The 20,914-nt window shown below is 42.8% G+C and overlaps 1 protein-coding gene across 2 annotated transcripts in view; it reads right to left on the bottom strand.

Moving 5' to 3' along the window:
* The window catches only part of daam2 (dishevelled associated activator of morphogenesis 2), a 109,476-nt gene that overhangs the window by 12,111 nt on the left and 76,451 nt on the right, over positions 1–20,914 (bottom strand). Inside the window, exons 11-19 of one of the 2 annotated variants that reach the window (XM_084310212.1) lie at positions 18,167–18,225; positions 17,510–17,694; positions 16,533–16,829; positions 14,389–14,496; positions 12,632–12,661; positions 10,156–10,262; positions 8,106–8,190; positions 5,662–5,768; positions 1,722–1,810 (exon numbers count right to left, since the gene is read on the bottom strand). In XM_084310212.1, coding sequence (XP_084166338.1) covers positions 1,722–1,810; positions 5,662–5,768; positions 8,106–8,190; positions 10,156–10,262; positions 12,632–12,661; positions 14,389–14,496; positions 16,533–16,829; positions 17,510–17,694; positions 18,167–18,225 — 1,067 coding nt within the window. The remainder of the gene's footprint in view (positions 1–1,721; positions 1,811–5,661; positions 5,769–8,105; positions 8,191–10,155; positions 10,263–12,631; positions 12,662–14,388; positions 14,497–16,532; positions 16,830–17,509; positions 17,695–18,166; positions 18,226–20,914) is intronic. The other variant, XM_084310213.1, reaches the window with a different exon arrangement.

The following is a 20,914-nucleotide window of genomic DNA, read 5'->3' as shown; positions in this document are numbered from 1 at the left end:
ATTGCATTTTAATAAGAGAAAGGCTGGCTTATTAAAATGGCCATGCCTTGGGTTTTAACTAGCTTACAAGCCGTGTTGCCAGTTAGATGCGTTCAAGCTCACATGCAATGCATCCCGGTACATGTAGGCACTGCTGTAATGGTTTTGCAAGCAGGTGAACGGAGATGAGGAATTGATTGCTTCAATGGACTACATTGCCCATAGCGGCAGCCTGATGTCTTCAAGTTAGACGTCCACAAAGCACGAACGTAGAGCTGCACGACGCTTCAATAATGACAAGTTTTGCAATGAAACAAAAAAAAAAGGAGATGATTCGGGGGAATTAATGAGAGTTTGGTTTGGGAAACATCTTCGATTGCACACCAAAAGGCATTAGAAGAAGCCTAAATCAATATTGACCATAAAATACTAATTGTTGATTGGAAATCCAGCGAGCATGATGAAACTTACTTTTCACTCCGTCTCTAACCCCCCCATTAATAGTACAGGCCAGATTCTGGTTCGCCCTGGAGTTATAGAGGCCAACCAGAAACTGAGATCAATCCCTGGCACCAACAGGAGGATGTATTCCAACTGTGAGCTGAAGAGCTGAACACTGGAGGATGGCTGGCATCACGTCTACGGCGTCCACCACCACTGCCAAAGGGCCCTTAAGCAAGGCATTGAAGCACCTATGGTAACTGCTCCAGGGGTGCTGCACCGTGGGGTAGCCCCAATCTCTGGTCTCACTAGGTTTAATGCGCTAACCGTGTAGATATGTGGAAAGTCAAATTCCAAATTATTTTGCGTTAACTGAACACGAATGCAACAGGATGAATCGTATCGCTTGGCAGAACTGCTACACTATCCGGCTGAGGCTCCACTGTCAGCCGGCGCGCACAACAAATAAAACTGCTGTTGGCAAACGGTGCCACCCGTTCGCCCTGCCAGGAAACGGGGAGTATTAAGGACGACACGAGCATCAAAGACAAGGACGGCATTTAGAATTGGGAGAGGAGCATCGTTTAAGCAGCTCTGGCTCACCGAAGACGTTCAAACAGCTCAGCCTATGACACATGTGCACGTACGCACACACACACACACACACACACACACACACACACACACACACTTTTTAGCTGGAAGCCTTTGCCTCACCCCTTTGAAGTGAGCAGCAGTGTTTATGAGAGCGACTCTCTCCCTCTCAACATGCGCCAGCTTTCCACAACAGCCTCCCTGGTAACCTGGCGCTTTATTTAAGCTAGCTGGAAGGATAAATGAAGCACGCAGTCACAGCCACCCCTTACACACCACACGCACCACACACTCGCACACAAACAGTGAACGTTATATGAGCGCTTTTCATAATGTCGTATTAAAAGCCGACATTTCTCATCCCCTCTCGTTTTCTTCTCACTTTGGTGTGTCGACTGTTCTGCTTTCCGATGTGCAGCATCTTCGAGGGGAATATGGTAATTTTACAGCCCATGTTGTGTGAAGTACAGTGGTGTGAAGAAAAATATATTTAAAACTATTTCAAATGACTGTTTTCTGGCAGGCTACTCACTACTCAGCTATTTCAGCTCATTCGAAGAAGAAAAAAGAAGTAGCATCTCTCTCTCTGCCACTTCTCTCTCTCTCTCTCTCTCTCTCTCTCTCTCTCTCCCTCTCCCTCCCTCCTAGAATAGGGCAGGTACTCTCTCTCTCTTTCTCCAAGTCCAATGGGCAACTTCTGTCTCTACCTTCCACCTTGGGCTTGGTTTCTGCCAGGCGCTCTGCAAACTTCTTCTTGAAGAACAGAGCCTGGAGCCTCTGCTGGTAGTGGTCGATTCTAATGAAAGGATGAAAGAGAAAAAGGGGACAGAAATAAACACAGAGTGAGTTAGTGTCGTCTCCGGGGGAGTGTCTTTTCAAAGCCAGGACCCCCCCCCCCCTCTTTCGCTGTTCAAAGCTCCCTCGTTCTCATTTTTCAGCAGCCTTTCATGGTCTAACAGGCCCCCATCAAGCTGGCCAGTTGACATAGGGGTAAGTTAGACAGGGGTTTCAAAGCGGACCGGGGGATATTGAATAGCAAGAAGAACAAAAAAAGGAAAAATAACCAAGTCCCAGGAGTGTTTCTCAGACCAGACCGAAGCCAACGCCGTCAAAGGTACAGAGCTAATATTTCACCGGAGGAAATGAGAGGTTTAATTAAGTGGCCTACTAACGGGGTTAAAAGGGAGGCGCTCCGCGTGGCGACTGAGCAGCAGTTCACTTTCTGTTTTTTGTTCCCCTCTACTTTTAAGATTATGCTTTTGATCTATGTAGTTTTTAACGCATAGAGTTTCTTTGAGACACTTACACCCCTCCCCCACAGCGACATCGCGGTGGCGGTCAATGGGTCACTGTACTAAAAACAATACATGGATCTGAACTCTAGATAAAAAACTTGCATTTTTTATGTAGGTCATAACAAAGGTCAAATATAGTTATAGGGCTGACCTTCGAAAGCTTTTTTTGGCCGGCGAAGCTTCGGGGCCAAGATTCTATTTTAATTCGAAGCTTTGAGATAAAAAAAAATATTTAATTAATTTTTTTTTAAATGTTATCTTATGTTGTGGGACTTGTACAGCACTTTGATCAACTTTGTTGTTTTTAAATGCGCTTTATAAATAAAGTGGATTGGATTGGATTAATTAAATTAATAATAAGTCGGGAGCTGCGCTGCCTGGGCGGCTGCTCTCCGTTACACAGCCAACAACATTACATTACATAATTATGTTGCAACCTTCATCTATAAAGCAAACAATTATATAAATATTTATATGTAGTTAATAGAGACAAAGGCAGAATTCGACTTAACTTTTTATTAAGACATGTTTTTATATGGGTCGGGACACCATAACAAATACTATAGAGAATTGTCAGTGCTGTAAAGTTTAAACCTTTTTAAATCTTAGACAAACTAAACACTTTGCTTTTATGAAATATTGTAAGCCGTCATTTGAGGCTTTATAAAAGCAGCACAATGAACACAAATCTGTTAGCGCCGAGTCTGACCTCATCTTAAATAACAAACGGCATTGCTTGTTGTAGTTAACAAAGAGAGGCAGAGTTAATGAGGTGTATGACGTTCATTGCATTGGAGGCGCAATATTTTGCAGGTGAGAGGGGGGATACAAATTTTAATAAAAAAAATATATATTATAAAATATATTATAAAATCTTTTAATATTCAAAATTTATTTTCCTGTTTGAATCCCGTGCCCATCGAACGAAGCTCCAAAGTATTTAAGACAGCCCTAGTTATATCGACATAAAAACGCACACATCTCATAAAACGATATAACAGAACGTTGTTAAATGTTTTGTTCGTTTTTTTTTTTCATCCTTCAAGGGATTTGGCCCTCAAGCACGTGCAAAGACATTCAATGAACGTATTCTCAACAGGCTACGTTTCACTTTCAGACGGAGGATTTCCCAAACATAATGCAATGGTTTGCTGCTCCCCTTTCACCTTGTAGGGTTGTGACCAAATGTAGGTCAGGGTGCGGATTCTGCAGGTCAGTAAAGTTAAGAATAAGGTTTACATAATGAATAAAGTATTTGATCTAAATATAGCTAGATTAATTAATGAATTCCTTTAAAGTACAGTAGGCTAAGTAGGTCAACTAAGCCAAATGGCTAGGCAGCAGAAACACTGCAGAACTGAACATGAACTGCAGGCTGATAATGTCTTCGTAGTCGTTACTGGGCGCCTTAAGGTTACCTAAAACAGATTCGGCCAATCAGATAAAGGTTTCAGCACTATGGAGAGTGCTGTGGGAGGGGCCATAGGAAACCAGGTTGTGCTTCCTTCTCATCCCCTGCCTCCCCTCGCTGCTTCACATGTTGCTTTTCATTAAACAGCTGTGGCACTTTTCAATATTTTACCAAAATGTTTTGCCTTCTACTGTAAAACTGCAGTCTGCATACAGACAGTTTGCTCACTGACTGACATATTTCCCATAATACTATAGCCTACTTTTAGTACACATGGAGCAGACATTAAGGATTTATAAGGCTGTGGGCATGTGGGCCAATGTTATAGTGCAAAGGCTGAATTTACGCCACATGATTTATGGAGCATAAGGCTACAGCAGCCGCGCTCCAAATACTATGTATTTTGCTGTGTCACACAACACACTACCTTAACTCAATGGACGCCAACCACGTTTATATACGTGTTTGGCGGACGACCGTTGAACGCCAACCACGTATATATACGTTATTATATCGTTTTTCCTTTTTTTCCGATTTTAATATCCTATTCAATGTCAGGGACCCGTATGTTGCCGGTAGAAGGCATACTGTGACGCCGAGGGTGCAGTACAGGCCAGATCCTCCCAGGCGGCGGTATCGAGCACCCTTTGAAACATTGTATCTTGGCTTGTGGGTCGATCTAATGGGTCCGGGGTTTTTTTTTTTTTGTGCTCAAGCTCAGCGTTTATAACGGTCAGATTGAGAAGAATCAAATACTCCCGATGCATGATGTGTAGTGGATTATGTTGGCGACACGATGGACATCAATACTTGGAATGGCGATCAGATAATTGGAATATTCTTTTTGGGGTACATCCTAGTCAAGGTAAGGGCTATATGTTATCAATCTTGCGTTGATCCAAGCATGACTTCAATGCGATCCGACAGTGTGTGTGTAACGTTAGTCCATAACGTATGCCATTGGTGGCGATCAAAGCATAAAAAAACTACCCCCCCCCCCCCTTTCATGCATTCATGAAGAAACATAATACCGATCATATAGATGTGATTTCAAAATAGTAGCGTGTACAGGCGAGAAATGGCAACGGTTGTAGTGTAATACACGCATAAGGCTATTGCTCAGCATTTCGGGAATTACCCCAGACCAATCTAAAACCATACTCATATTCACCACGGTATAAAACGGGAATGTATGGATGAAATCTTTTTTTCTTTTTCACATATTGAACGATAGATACTCGATGTCAAATGGGCCATAGTATTGTATCCATAGCTATAATATGGAATATAGTTATAGCTCTACAAACAAGGTGACTGAGTCCTATCTTTCAAAACTTGGCAATTCTAACACAGGGCCATGGCTAATCCTCAGCAGTCAATGAGTTAAAGGGGAATGCCACCCATTTTAAGAATTCATGCTATTCCTGTGCAATATATGTGAACACATGGACTCTCTCCTAAAGCTAGGAATCAGAGACAAAAATCGTAACTTTGCGTCAAGTGGATGTTGGCCGCTACGGAAATGAAGAAATGGAAGGGACACAGACTCTGTGGAGCCATAAAATATTGATTTCTTCTCACACTCAAAGAAGTTTATTTCTAGTACCAACAACAGGTCTGGACGAGCATTTTAACCTTGTAACTCTTAATCTGGGTGTAAGAGGACCCAGACTATTGTCTATGGAGCAGCCCCAGATCTTACATCCAGCTGACATCACAAATCCAACAGGTGTCACTCCTTAAGGAGCAATGTAGACACCGGTTTAACAAGTCCTGCGACGCGTTGATCTGAGTCATAATCTCCTCTTTGTTGTCATGCTCGTTGCTTGGCTGCATCCTCGGCTGCACCCCTTTAACACTTAAGTAGATCACGGAGCTCATGAAGCACAAATCCCCAACAACACGCCCCTTATAAAAGCAGGTGTTATGATCCCAGTGTACCTGCTCATCTCGAAGAGGAAGCGGTCGGCCCGGGCCATCCGCTCCAGCTCGTGTTTGTGCTCCTCCAGGAGGTCGATGTCGCTCTTCTCCGGGACGAATTTCAGCAGCTGTCCGGGGGTGAGGGGGGGATTCAAAATCACATTAAAACACTTGACTCACAGCAGTGGGGAAATTTCTCAAAATGTGATACAAAAAGAAACAAAGGAATCACTTTTAGGGTTACACTGCTGACAACAACTCTTCCTATACTCCAATATCTTTGTCTAAGGTGCTCTGTTCTTCTCCTTGTACAGTAGAGTAATTTGAATGGGAAGATGTGTCAGATGAAGTCCTGACATCACTTCCTGCTTGTCCAAGTGGACCTATTCATGTCTCTGTGCGCCTACTGTACAGTAACTATTCATGTCTATGTGTTCCTACTGTACAGTAACTATTCATGTCTATGTGTTCCTACTAGGGATGCTCGATATTGGCTTTTTTACCGATACCGATATTCCGATATTGTCCAACTCTTAATTTCCGATACCGATATCAACCGATACCGATATATGCAGGGTTTCCCCGTCCAAAAAACTGAATAATTTCAGGTAACTAATAATTTCACTGGATATATATATAACAAATATTTTTTTTTTTCTTTTTAGTTTTTAAACAGATACCGATATTTTCCGATGTCACATTTTACTGCCGATATCGGCCGATAATATCGGTCGGCCGATAATATCGGACATCCCTAGTTCCTACTGTACAGTAACTATTCATGTCTCTGTGCGCCTACTGTACAGTAACTATTAATGTCTCTGTGCGCCTACTGTACAGTAACTATTCATGTCTATGTGTTCCTACTGTACAGTAACTATTCATGTCTATGTGTTCCTACTGTACAGTAACTATTCATGTCTATGTGCGCCTACTGTACAGCAACTATTCATGTCTATGTGCGCCTACTGTACAGTAACTATTCATGTCTCTGTGCGCCTACTGTACAGTAACCATTCATGTCTCTGTGCGCCTACTGTACAGTAACTATTAATGTCTCTGTGCGCCTACTGTACAGTAACTATTCATGTCTATGTGTTCCTACTGTACAGTAACTATTCATGTCTATGTGTTCCTACTGTACAGTAACTATTCATGTCTATGTGCGCCTACTGTACAGTAACTATTCATGTCTATGTGCGCCTACTGTACAGTAACTATTCATGTCTCTGTGCGCCTACTGTACAGTAACTATTCATGTCTATGTGCGCCTACTGTACAGTAACTCTGAGTAACGCTGATGGGGGGGGGGGGGGGGGGGGGGGGGGGGGGGGGAGACCGATCTGACCCGACCATCCACTGAGGGTGAGATTTAGAAGCGCTGTCAATCAATGGACACCACCGGTTGTTATTGGTTTTGAGACCAGAGTATGCTTTTAGTTTGCCCCAGCCAATCAAATCAAATATCCATTGTTTGCAGAAGCCAATAGAGTCGATTTAAAAATAAAACATCGTCAGCAATGAATGAGCTTTAGAGGCCTTCTATTGTGCTGCACAATGATCATTATTGTCAATTACGGTGCTCTGCCCATACTGGGCCTGATATGGGTACAGCACATTGGTTTTCCAGCAGAGATGTATATAATGACATCCCTGCCGGATGTGTGGGCCAGTAGGCTACTTGCTGTAAAGTGAAAACCTTATAACTGCAATTTTAGTATATTCAACACTTGAATTTGTGCAATTTCAGTATATTAAACTGGAATTCAAAGTTCTTGAGGTCCTTGGTATTGAGTAGATGTCACGCTCATAGGGTACACCTGACTCACTCAAACCCCCTTCTGTTATTTCAAAACAATAGAAGATAAAATTGGAAAATAACAACTGAATCCTTTGGACGAGAGCCACGTAAGTTTATTTTACATTTTCAAATTAAACCTAATCATCTGAAGATGATAAAGATGGGAGTGTTGTGTACATTCATATTTAATGACAGTAGGGTTGAGTGCTCTCGGATGATGTCATCACATTCACACTCCTAAGAGATTTGAGTTCAACTTTAAAATTGCCAATAAACACACTAACCCCCAAAAAACTGTCTTTTTATGATTCTTTCGTCTGAAGCTTTCAATTATATATATATTTTTTATTATTATATATTATTTAAGATATGGAGGTTTTCATCTGACCACAGTGCAATATGACTGGGTACCTTAGCATCATGGCCTGCAGGATGACGCCAAAAAGTAAATTTTAGCTCAAAATTGTCAATGAAAATAATATAGAATTACTTGTACTTGTTCACAGCCGTCACGTGGCTAAGATGTTATGCTACTTAAGCTTTAGCCCTCATCCTGCTGACGTTTTGAAAACTGTTTGCCCGTGAAGGTGCAGCACAGCAGACCGACGGGCGGGGGATGTATGAGTCTTCTATGACATCATCTTATGAGAGTCATCAGTCTTACCTGCTCCAACATGTCCTTGGCGAGTTCTTCCCTCTCGTCCATCTCTAGGATGGCCCTCCTGATCTCTTCGTTGCTCATTTTTAACCTGTAAAAAAAGTACACAGTTGCATTACTTAAGTAAAAGTAGAAATATCCAGATAAAATATATACTGTAGTACTCTGGTAAAAGTAAAAGTAGAGAAGTATTTGCTATTGAATGTACTTAAGTATCTAAAGTAAAAGTATGCATTCTCTATTCCAGTGCTTGGGAGCGTTCCATCCTTGATCCATTGACCTCTAAAGGTTATGTTAAAGTGGTATGTCGTCCAGTTATGCTGCTCTGATTAAATCCTCTTGAAGTTGACAGGCTTCAAATATGAAGGTACATAATCTTCATTGTAACTAGTAACTGATGTGTCCAGATGAATGTAGTGCTGTAAAAAGTACAATATTTTCTTTGAATTGTAGTCGAAGTAAAAGTACAATGTTGCCTAAAATTTAAATACTCAAGTAAAGTACCTCAAGAGTATAGTACTTGAGAAAACATACTTACTGTAGCGTTACTGTAGAAGCACAGAAATGATAATTTCTTTATATATTTTTTTATCGATGCATGCTCATACAAAGAAAAACATTTAATATCTACGCCCAATGTGTTTATTAGCTGTGAGGCTAATTCGCCCTATGTGGCTGAAATTTGGCATGGACGTCAAGTGTGTGTGTGTGTGTGAATGTGAATGCATACATGCTATTAGAGATTTTTCAGAGACATGCTTCCTGCCCCGTTGACTTCCACTAGCATTGCTAACAAATGCTAATAATTTCTACTTCCAATAATCTCAAAAACCAAAACGCTGTAGTGCGAGCGCTTCTTGGATGAGGTGAAACGATTCCCCAGTTCAAATCTGATAAGTAAATAACAATAACACTGTGACGTCACTACAACTAAACTGCATCTGCACCGATTGCCCATCGACTGCGGGAGTAAACCGCCAAGTGTTTTTCAGTGAACTTGATCAATGCTCGAGTGGATGATCAATGATTCTGCTGATGGCCTGTCTGACAAAGCCCCATCGATCGCACCTTGACCCCATTTGGGCCTAGTTGGCACATTGACGGGGGAAGTGAGCTCGGGGACCGCTCTGGTGTTTAGACAGAGGGAAGGGCTCAGGAGAGGCTTCTAGCAGCCTGTCCATTGATCCGTCAACGGGTGTCAGGATTCAGTGACTGGGAAGAAGGGCCTGGGACTTCTGCTGCTGAGAGGGATATAAATTGTAACCATATTGTGAGATGGGTCCCATTAACCCCCACCTCCAGCCCGGTTCCATCACTACCACAGTGATGCCAGATAGCGATGACATCCCTCAGAATGGATGTCTTTCTAACAGCGAGACCTGATATCTTTGGCAGCAGCTGCTGATCTACGGAGCGTGGCTACAACGCTGCACCCCTGTTGCACAGGAGTGTGCCAGCTTACGCTTACCTGTGTTCCGAAAATGTTATCCGATCCTGCTCAAGATATAGGATAGTGTGACTGAAAGTGCCTTAGGAAGGACTTAATCATCTTCATGAGATTAGATTATGCTAGGCGATGCACAATACCTTCATGTTTAAAAAGGGAAACAGACCCCCCAAAAAAAAAGCCTTTCAAAATATCTATCCTTGAATGAATCCCCACCTGGACAATGTTTAAATCTGGCTGTGTCTGCTACTCCATAATGGATACATGGAGGGTAATTCAATTAAGCTAACAGATGTCCTTGTGAGTCCATTAAAAACACATTTCCTGTATACCCCCCCCTAAAGAACCATCCAGCTGACCTCAGCCCCCAAACTGAATGACCACCCTCATCCCTGACCCAAGGGCCTGCAGGGAGGTTGTCCTTCACATCCGTCCACTGCACTGTCTCTACAATTGAGTTACAGTTTAACTTATTCCCCAGTAGCCCAGGACAAGGGAACCTTTTGTAGTTGTAATCCGATGAATGGGTCATAATTCCCCGTTTATCCTACGACGTGACATATACAACACAAGTCGTGAGAAGATAACGACTTGTGACAGTGTTCGTACTTTGACAGCAGGATGACACAGTTCTGCGCACGTCTGCCGTCGATGACCGACAGCTCTTTCACCTTCCGTGTGCTGATGTAGATGTCATCCATAGAGCCCGTCTCTTTCTGCACAGACAGAGAGACAGAGAGAGAGAGAGAGAGAGAGAGAGAGAGAGAGGGGTTCATTTTAGAAAAGTAAAACAAAAAATCATATTGACCAGGTGTTACATAATTTCCATTAAGAGAGATGCCTGCCCAACACCCATCCACATCTGATGCAACCTGATCCCTTCTGTATGGAAATGTGTTAATTTGGAACTGATGACTAAGCACTTTGAAATAAAAATAAATAAATAATAATAATCACTGTCAGAATGTGAATGTTTGTGAGCTGTGCCATCGCCAAGCGCTCTAGTCTAGTCTGGCGCCAGATCAAATCCTCAAACCTTCAGTGAAAAAGTGCTTGTGTCCCTAATGGCTTATGTCCGGTGTCATGCTGCATTCCCGACAGGCAGTTATGCAGAACCGAAGTATGGCAGGTATATCAAAACAGTTCAATAAAAGCTGTGAAAAACGTCTCGTCTGGAGTCCATGTTGGCCTTGAGCAGAACATCTACAGCAGTCTCGGTGAGTCACCACTGAAAGCACACGGCACAAGGCGTAACAAAGCTCTCCTGGGAACAGGAATCACCGCTCCAAAGAGCCGTCTCGGACCTCGTCAGATTATCTTCGTAAGCTTCACACAAAATGTGTAGTATTAATTAAGAATCCACAAGGGGAAATAATACATGTTTGTGGGGGAAAAGAAAAGGGGGCCGTGTTTGAAACGTTAAAAGTGTTCTATTCCTGGTCCAAGCGGGTTTCCTGCTCGCTAAAAAAAGAAAAGAAAAACAGCCTTTTTGCGGTTGGGGTCTATGACGTATGTGAAACAGATGCAGCTTGTAAAGAAAGCATCTTTTCTTCCATGCCCGCGCCGACCTAAACCAACTGGCAGCATACGTGGGGTTGGCACCAGGTCAGAGGGGCCACTCCCATATATATATATATATCTCTCTCTCTCTCTCTCTCTCTCTCTCTCTCTCTACCCACGCAGCTCAAGACATCTCCGCAAACTTTTGACGTCTGTGTGTGCACACACCAACAAATATATGATTGCGCTACTTTCTTTTTCCTCAGACGATAATGGTTTATGATTGTTAGGGAGGAGGTTGTCTTGGGGGGTTGAATGGATGTTCCTTCACATCAATTCAGGCTTTTCTTCTGCTCAGGACATGCTGACAATGATGAATAACACTAATCATGACAATGAGAGATGATTGCGGTAATGATGGTAATCAAGATAATTGACTGGAATGCAAATGGTGAATGATCATGATAATTGAGACAGTGTATGATGATTAATTCTCTATTTACGTATGCGAAACCCCCAATCAAGGGAATCTGCGAGGGCTACAGTTAGAGCAACCTTCTTGTTACACAACTCCTATATATCCCAACTTCTAAACATCTAAAATTACATTTGCATGATGGCCGTTCCGTGCATTAAATGTAGCCTAAGCCAGGATGAGGTTCCCACATGCACCTTTAAGATAACACATTGATGTACACATGCTTACGTGATACACGTACCCACATACGGGTGTTGGAGACACACATGCATGCATGCTATCATGCACACCTACATGTATCTGGGACGCTTTCTCTCACATGCAATATGGAGAAGGGTGGCATCCCGATAGAGGATGCAGCACATACCTGCTCGAAGGTAGATCGGTCTACATGCAAAGTATATATATCAGGGATGTATACGCACAATGTATAGTATAGTATTTTTCTTTTTTCGTAAGTCTTTTTTATTTTCCATGTCAGTTGTTAATGTATTTGTATGAGTCCTTTACATGTTTTGTATGTTCTTACAAAAAAGAAAAAGGCAAATCTTGGAAGTTGCATATGGTGATGTGGAAAGAGATGTTTTGAATATTGGAGAGATTTGTGCAAAAAAAAAATAAAAAATAAAAAAAAAAAAAAGATAACACATTGAATAGATGTTTCTTATCCAGCGGTCGGGTTGCACTGATATCATACTGATGCAGACTCTTTTTGGAAGAGTTTCGGTCAAGCTTTTCAGATAATCAAGTGGTATCATGTGTTTAAGGGGGTTACAACACTTCCCCAATAAAGAATGTCAATTAATAAACTTATTTGTTCTTTAACCAAAAGGTGTTTTATTCTTCCGTCCTTCAAAGTGCCAACTCGATTGGATATACAAATGGACCGATTCCGTTTGTGCCTTTTAAAGCCCAAATCAGCCGATATCATCTGCTGATGCATCATTGCATCCCCAACTGGTAGCAAATAACCTTAACCAACAGTAGGACCTCCCGGAATACAAATGATTCTCCTCGTTGGCTACCCCGCTGCGTGGCGGAAGAGGAAAGGGCACGGCGTGACAGAAGTAACCGTGTGGTATAGAAGCTGGAAGACCCTTGACTCACCTGTTTGAAGGATTGGTTAGTGAGCAGCTCCTGCCCAGGCAATTGAAGAGTGCAGAGGGAGGGGGAGAGAGATACCGAAAAACCCAAAACACATGCAAAGATTAGCATTTCAAGCGGTAAAAGATGGCAGAACTACAGTGGTAGCTAGTAGCAAAAACAAACCAAACAGGACTACAAGCTTGAGACTGGAGTACCTTGGCCAAACAAGAGGCTCATATGTATTCAAGGTTTTCAAGGGCTCATGAAAAGGAATGTAATTGTGATCAATATGGAAACAAAATTAACTCAAGACTAATCAAGATTAATGGATGGTAATTGGTAAATGAGTGATACAGGTACAGTACGTATAGTCTGCATGAGTCTGTCTGGTGTTGGTCACGCTGTCCCGTAGGCGAGCAGACCTGCCGTCATTGGACGATGCGTGTCTGTCGCACTGTGAAACTTCCTGTATATTCTTTGTGTTTGGTGGATAAAGTGTTCCTGATTCTGCCGTTGATAATCTTAATACCGTTTTGACAGCGTTTACACCGCAACGAAAACTGTACATAGCGTGTAACTCCACAGAGGGTCAGTATAATAACTAAAGCAGTCTTTTTCTGAATGAATGACCAATCAAAAAAGCTTATGAAAGCACTTAGGCCACATAATAAACATTGGACCGCTGTCCGGCTGAATATCCCGGCTTGCCAAAATAGAATGGCGTTCTCATGGTGGGAAAGAACCTTGGGTTTTTTAAGTGACTGTTCATTCAGTACCACCTTTGAACCGCTGGCCGACGCTCAATAAAACCTTGCACTGCATAAATAAACATCAACGATTAATCCCCGTCAGCAACTACCTCAAATGACCTGGTAATCTCTTTTTGCTATAAACAATTGAGAATTACTGTATTTAGCCGTCAAAAGCCTTTTGACTACAAGTAAAACTGCTCTTAGGAAGCAGAATGGCGATTCCTCTGTTGGGGATATGTATTACCCTCCCATTAAACCATTAAGAATCTGTTTTAAACCAAGATTATTGGAAGCTAATTGGGGATTAATTAACCTGTCACATGAACCTATTTGGGGCAGTTGATGCCGTTAACCCCCATAATGACACATTATATAAATGGCATGCAATTACTTTAAGTATACCCACACAGCGTTAACTAATTATCATATTTGCTACTGTAGCTTCCACCGGTGTCAAGTATACCACAACTGTCATGGTATACTCATCATTAACGGTTAGTTAACAACTGAACTTTAACCAATTGGCACAGTGGGGATTTATTTTCCCTAAACACGACAGCTTAACTACTACCTACGCCTGGATGGTGCGACTCCTTGTGATTTTGACGACATTGACTGGTCTCATTGTGTGTTTCCTTAACCCATGAGCCCGCAAAGACCTCGACAACCCCCCCCCCCCCCCCCCCCCCCCCCAAACAAATGCTCTGAAGACACTGTGGCAAAGCTTGAGCTCTGTGGCGCCTCCACAATAAGCCATTCAGGAGTGAACAGCTGCTTATGTTAGCCTAGAGCCGGACCCTCAGCACTCTTACTGAGGGGCCGCTATAAAACCTGTAGATGCACACACACAGAAAATCAAGACTCGATGCACCACCACAAAGAAAAATCAACCGGTTACTATCAATACAACCACACAATGAATGTCTATAACTGTTATCAATCAATTAATCAATCAATCAATACATACAGTACACACATACATGAACCAATGTAAACCCCAATCCGCTAACAACAACAAAGCCTAACCTGCTGCCTCTGATAGGCTGAGAACATCTTCTCGATGTCCTTGAGGTCCAGGATCTTGAAGGCCCGCAGGTCATCGATGTCGTGCCAGATGGTGCCAGTGATCTTATTCTGGGGAGAAGAGGAGGGAGGGGGGCACACGAGATGATTTAAAGTTGAAATGATCCCTTAACTACAGACCACTGACCTTATTCATCCCATCGTATCCTTCAACTACAGACCACTAACCTTATTCATCCCATCGTATCTTTCAACTACAGACCACTGACCTTATTCATCCCATCGTATCCCTCAACTACAGACCACTAACCTTATTCATCCCATGCCTCAACTACAGACCACTGACCTTATTCATCCCATCCTTCAACTACAGACCACTAACCTTATTCATCCCATCCTTCAACTACAGACCACTAACCTTATTCATCCCATCCCTCAACTACAGACCACTAACCTTATTCATCCCATGCCTCAACTACAGACCACTGACCTTATTCATCCCATCCTTCAACTACAGACCACTAACCTTATTCATCCCATCCTTCAACTACAGACCACTAACCTTATTCATCCCATCCCTTAACTACAGACCACTAATAAGGTTAGTCGTCTGTAGTTGAAGGATACGATGGGATGAATAAGGGTTTGCTGCTTCACATCTTATGCTAGATGCTGCATCCATGCTGGAGATTAGATATGAGAGGGACGGATGTGTTATATTAGGATGTGTTATGCAATTACATTAGCCATCGTCTGGCGCTTGGAGCCTGGGGATCACCACACGGCTGACAGGCTGGTTACGTTTATGGAACGACCCACATCTGAGTGATGGCTGTAATTAATCACCTTTTACATAATGAGTGCTAAGGCGTTGATGATGGCTGTTTTCACATAACATAATGTCACATGGTGGAGGCTTTTAACCAAAGTGCCTTACAGTACCATGAAACATACTGGACATTTCCTTTTGTATTGGTGGCCCCAGTTGGAATTGAACCCCTAACGCTGTGTTCCTGTCACGCCTTACTAGCTGAGCTATACTGGACCACACACAGTTTTAGGCGCTACAGATCCACAGTACTAATGTCAACTCTACAAAAATGTTTCAGGGATTTTTTCCACATATTGATCTTTTAATTCAATAACATTTTTATTTATTTAAGCTTTTCATAACCACAGTGACAGTATATAGAAGGCTTGAACTTGGCAACATAAACATTCTAAATGGTTTACATTTAATTTCCTGTCAGGTGTTGTTTATCAAACACTACAACCAAGGAAACTATAAAAGAAGGAAGGGTCATCACGTCAGAATACCCGCGTTCTATGCTCTGCTTGGCGACAGACTTTGGTGCCAGTTCTATTGAAGCCTGTATTAAAATACAAAATAAAGCAGCTATCTGAGGAAATATACATCAAAACGCAATATATCAAACGCCTATGATTCTGACATCCGAGGTAATAACCTGTAATGACGTCATAAACGAGGAGATGGTGATCCCATTCAACAGAATGTCGGCACCAATGTGCGTTCACGCGCTACACAGTGATGTGATGACGCTTCCTTCTTTTAAAGTTTCTTTGACTGCAACAGGAAATCAAGTACAGCCCAAGCTGTTCCCTAGCAACTCAATGTATTACTCAAGTCATCTAGGGATCCATTACTATAGCAGTTTTACCCAGGAGGGCATTCTTTACCATTTCTACGCGCATGAGGATGACACGACTGCGCCTCGTACCATTGGCATTACTGGAGTGCCCACAAGAAAGAACACCCTCCCAGATAGACATCCGTTACCATCACATGTATCCTGCCAGAAAAGTTGTCTTCTAATGCAGTAAGTGTGAAATTCAGGAGAAAGCGAGAAAGCCGTTAACTATAGCTCCCTAGAGACCACGAGCAGTTTGCTTAGTTAGAACATGTTTCAACAACATGATGTTAACTAGCTCCCTAGAGACCACGAGTAGTTTGCTTAGTTAGAACATGTTTCAACAACATGATGTTAACTAGCTCCCTAGAGACCACGAGCAGTTTGCTTAGTTAGAACATGTTTCAACAACATGATGTTAACTAGCTCCCTAGAGACCACGAGCAGTTTGCTTAGTTAGAACATGTTTCAACAACATGACACGTGGCGTTGACTCACCTCCCCTAGTTTGGCCCAGTTGAAGGACTTGAGTGGATGCGAGGGCTGAGGGATGGACTTGGAGCGCTGGGTGGTGGCTGAGTTGAACGAGGGAGGAGGGGGTGGGGCTCCGAAGATGGGCGGGGCCCCTGGCGGAGGAGGAGGGCCCCCGGGTGGAGGAGGTGGCGGGGGTGGAGGGGGGCAGCTGAAGGGCAGAGGAGGAGGAGGAGGGGGGAAGCCGGCGCTCATAGGAGGTGGGGGCAGACCCATGGGGGCGCCAGGCGGAGGAGGAGGTGCTGGGAAAGGCACGGTGCCGCCCTATTGGTGTAAAAAGAAGAAATGAAAAAGTTATATTTTAATTATACAACAGTTTGTTCCAACCAAGTAATTTGATTGGACAAGAGGCATTCCATGAGTGGCTGATATTCAGTACAACAGCATTGGGACTTTTAACTATCACTCCGCCGCACAGGTGTTCTATTAATTACCGTTAATTAGGCAACGGTCCAAGTCCAAGAGCACAGTTGTGGAACTATTTTTGGCAGAGCTAAAAACATGATTAAATAAATAAACAGACAAATCATAATCTGTTCTTATTATGTTTGCTTATTACTGTTGACTAGTAAATGGCGATTGTAGAACTGTTATTATACTAACTTGACTAACTTACAATGAACATAAGGCCCTCAGCATACTGAGAGTTCCATAATACATAGCAAAGAGTTTGTCTTTGCAATGTTATATTTAAGCAATATCATAGGTACCTACGACCGAATCACAGCTGTGCTGATATTCAGTATAACAGCACTCCCTCTCACGTGATATTGCTTAAATATAACATAGCAAAGACAAACTACGGCAGGTCCTTCTCTACCATACGTGTGTTGGTCTGTTCTGTGAAACTCTGCACCAACATCGCACAAGCAGATTCCGACACATGTTGTACTTGGCGAGACTAACGCGTCTCAGACTCCCGATTCCAAAACGTCCGCGCTCACCGAACAGTCGTTGATGCGCGAGGACAGGTCCAGGACTTGTTCCCTGGCCGAGCGAAGCTCCACATTCTCGCGCTGTAGCTTGTCCTTCATCTTGTTCAGAGTCTTCATCATGTCCTCCTTCTCCTGGGTCTTGGTCTCGCACTCCCGCTCCTTCCTCTCCAGTTTGGCGAGCAGCTCCGCATGGTCTGGGAGGAGCAGGGGGGGGACAAGAACTGTTTGTGTGACTTGCATACAGATGGAACAAAACGGGTACATGTAACTGCTTGCTGTATCATTGTTAACTGTTAACAATACAAACTCACTATATAAAGACATAGGCCGATCCTCTAGGCTTATGCTTAGTTCACACTGCCTCATAAACATTTAGCTCATGGTGATACAAAATTACTGTAATGATTTTCAAATGATTGTTTAATGAGTCATTCTTTCCCTCTCCAAATTACACAGCTCAGCTTTAAGTCAAATTTGTAATAATAGATTTCTACTTTGACCAGACTACAACTCTATTAGGGTATGTCTACATTTACTGAAGTAAAGGAATTGTGTGCTTCTTCCCCACAGCAGACATGCACTCAACTTGACTCGTCATGGTGAAAAGACAAGCCGATGCACTTCTGCATTTGACCTGCAGGGCGCAGTGTGTCAAACAAGTCTTACCTTTCCTGAATTTCTCTGCCTGCTCGCGCCACTGTTTCACCTCGTTCTCATTGACCAACCTGAGAGAACAGACGGAAAGAGACGAAACAAACGTACAAAGGTTTATAGGACAAGCACAATCCAACTCATTCAAGTCCATTAATACTTTGAATGCCCATCACGAGATATCTCGTGTTATCAGCCCGCCCCCTGAATGCCCATCACGAGAATTCTCGTTTTATTTTTTTTATTAGCGATCTGAATTCATATTTCATCAACCGAGTCTACCGTTGGTAAACCAGCCCCACCAGGCGCTCGGATGTGAAAAAAGCGCCCCCTATCGTCTCCCAGATGGTAATGCACCCTTTTGGATTGGACTCAATGAAAATGGATGAGAAAAAAAATATCCGGAATCCACATTTTACTTCTCACGCATGTAACCGGAGCCGATCAGATTCATTGTGGACCCTCAGCACAGCGTGTAATATGTGTTTTACAGTATACGCGTTGGATCAATAAAAGGATCGATTTTTGGAATGGCGATCAGGAATTGGAATAATCCATTTGGATACCATCTGATCTCGGGTAAGGAATCTATTTTACCAGTTTTAGGATAATCAGACCTGTTTTCACGGAGATATAAGCTTTTCCCCTATATGTGATATGGCTGTTTGACTGTGTGAGTGATCAGGAACTAAGAGAATCGATTTTCAGCTCGCGGCACCAGCGTGCATACGTACACATATACTATAGATAATCTAGCGTTTATTTGAAAACGATTCATAAATAGGCCGAAAAATTACAACGTTCTAGAATATTACAGTACAGGGCGTTTATCACGGATTCTTTTTTTCCCCCTTGAAAACGAGGGCTTTTCAAAATGCTATAAAACGGAAATGAACCGATAAAAAAACAATCCGCTTCGACAATGTTGACTGGAAAATGAGTCATTGATAAGCGACGGGCAGATTAGACACATAATTTAATTTAAAACATAGATTAGGCGATATTAATGCTAACATTGAAGTGGATGGTGGGCATTCAAGCACTAAATGTGCGCCCCCTGCTGGGCACTGAAAGTGTTAAGAAGCACATTATTTGCAGCTAGGGGTCAATTGCAGTGCCACGCAGTCAAGCCAGGCAATTTGGAACCCTCCCCCCTCATTGTCAATCACAGGCCATTTCCTATTTGTGAATTTGATTCAGCACGGACTGGGTTGAAATGCATTTGCCCCCCCCCCCCCCCCCCCCATTAAAATGCATCAGCACAACCTTAATGTTTAAATCACTGCTACAAGGTATCAGTGTTGTAATTGTTGGCACTCCATTCGGCTAGAGGCTGGGAGAGTTATTATACATTTGGTTATACTGCAGTGCCGACAACAATATCACTGCTGTACTTCGAAAACCTTGTGACTTCAGCTATGGGGCTGGTAGGGTATGGCACCGTATGGTAGTTGCCGAGACCGGTCCCATAACCAAAAGGCTAACAGTTTGAATCCCGGCAACATCCACTGTCCATCCCCTGTCAAAAGTGTCCTTGAACAGCCTAGCTGTTCCAGGGTAGCCGCAAATGGCCGTCCTGTGTGCCAACTCCTCTGGAAAAACGACCTACGTGTATTTGTGTGTCAGAGGGATATGTGAAGAATGATGATTTGAGTCAATTAAAAGGTGCTATACGTGTTGGTAAAACAAGTGGTCTACATGTGAAAATAATAGCTCTGTATTCCAACAGCCATCACAGTGTTTAGTCAGTAAGATGGGTCTCCCAGTTCCTCTGCTCTGCAGTAAACACAAAATAAATGTTCTGGTATCCCGTTTCCCCTTTATCCAATCAGGAGAGAGAACTCCACATTGCAAAAATAGTCTGACAAAAATAAGAAATAATAAACATGCAAATATGTGCTTGAAACAAGTAAAATAATCTGCCAGTGCAGTAAACTAATTTGGCTTGGCAAGATTTATTGAGATAAGTAAAAATATCCATGGTTCTCTCTCCTGATCGGATAAAGTGGGAACAGGATACCAAACGATGTATTTTGTTTACTGCAGAGCGGAGGGACTGGGCGACCCATGTTACTGACCAAACACTATATCAGTGATATTTGGATGTAGAGCTATTGTACTACACTTATTTTAACAGAAGAAATACCACTTTACAGCACCTTAGTGATGGAGTTCTGTAAAATTCCTAAATGTCTCTAAAGTCTTCAAATCAGGTCCACGATTGTATGCCCCATTGTAGGCTTTGAAAGCACATTGTAGGCTTTCAAATATGCACAGTTGTGAACGGTGAACCGATTTAGACACAAGGTTTTCATTCAACGGCAGCGATATACAAGTATGTTACAAGTTCCAGCGCGGTGCTGGGTGGCTGGTCATGGTGATGTGGAGGCTGTCAGGGATGGTACAAAAATGGAAATGTTAAAACGAACGAGGTGGACAGATTGGAGGCGGGAAGGAGGTAGGAAGAGATTAGAAAAGATCAACCTTGAGCACCGATGGCCACAGCTAGAAGGAGAGGAGAGAGACGTTTTCAAAGACAAAAAGAGCATAAATGAACAGCGAGAATGAAAGTGCAGGATGGGTATTTCAAGAACAGTTTTACAAAAAATTATTAATACCTTCAACTGCTGTTCGTAATGAAAGGTAATACGTTAGGTTGGCATAGCAGCAAAACAATCATGACAACCAATATCCTTCTTCACAGGTATCTGGCTAACTGAAACTCAGTAATGGTTATTCATAAACTCCCTCCCACGGGCAGCA

The sequence above is a fragment of the Notolepis coatsorum genome (assembly GCF_963971535.1).
Source record: "Notolepis coatsorum genome assembly, chromosome: 3".
Taxonomy (NCBI): domain Eukaryota; kingdom Metazoa; phylum Chordata; class Actinopteri; order Aulopiformes; family Paralepididae; genus Notolepis; species Notolepis coatsorum.
The sequence above is the reverse complement of the archived record's forward strand: the minus strand, read 5'-3'. Positions and strand labels throughout refer to the sequence as shown.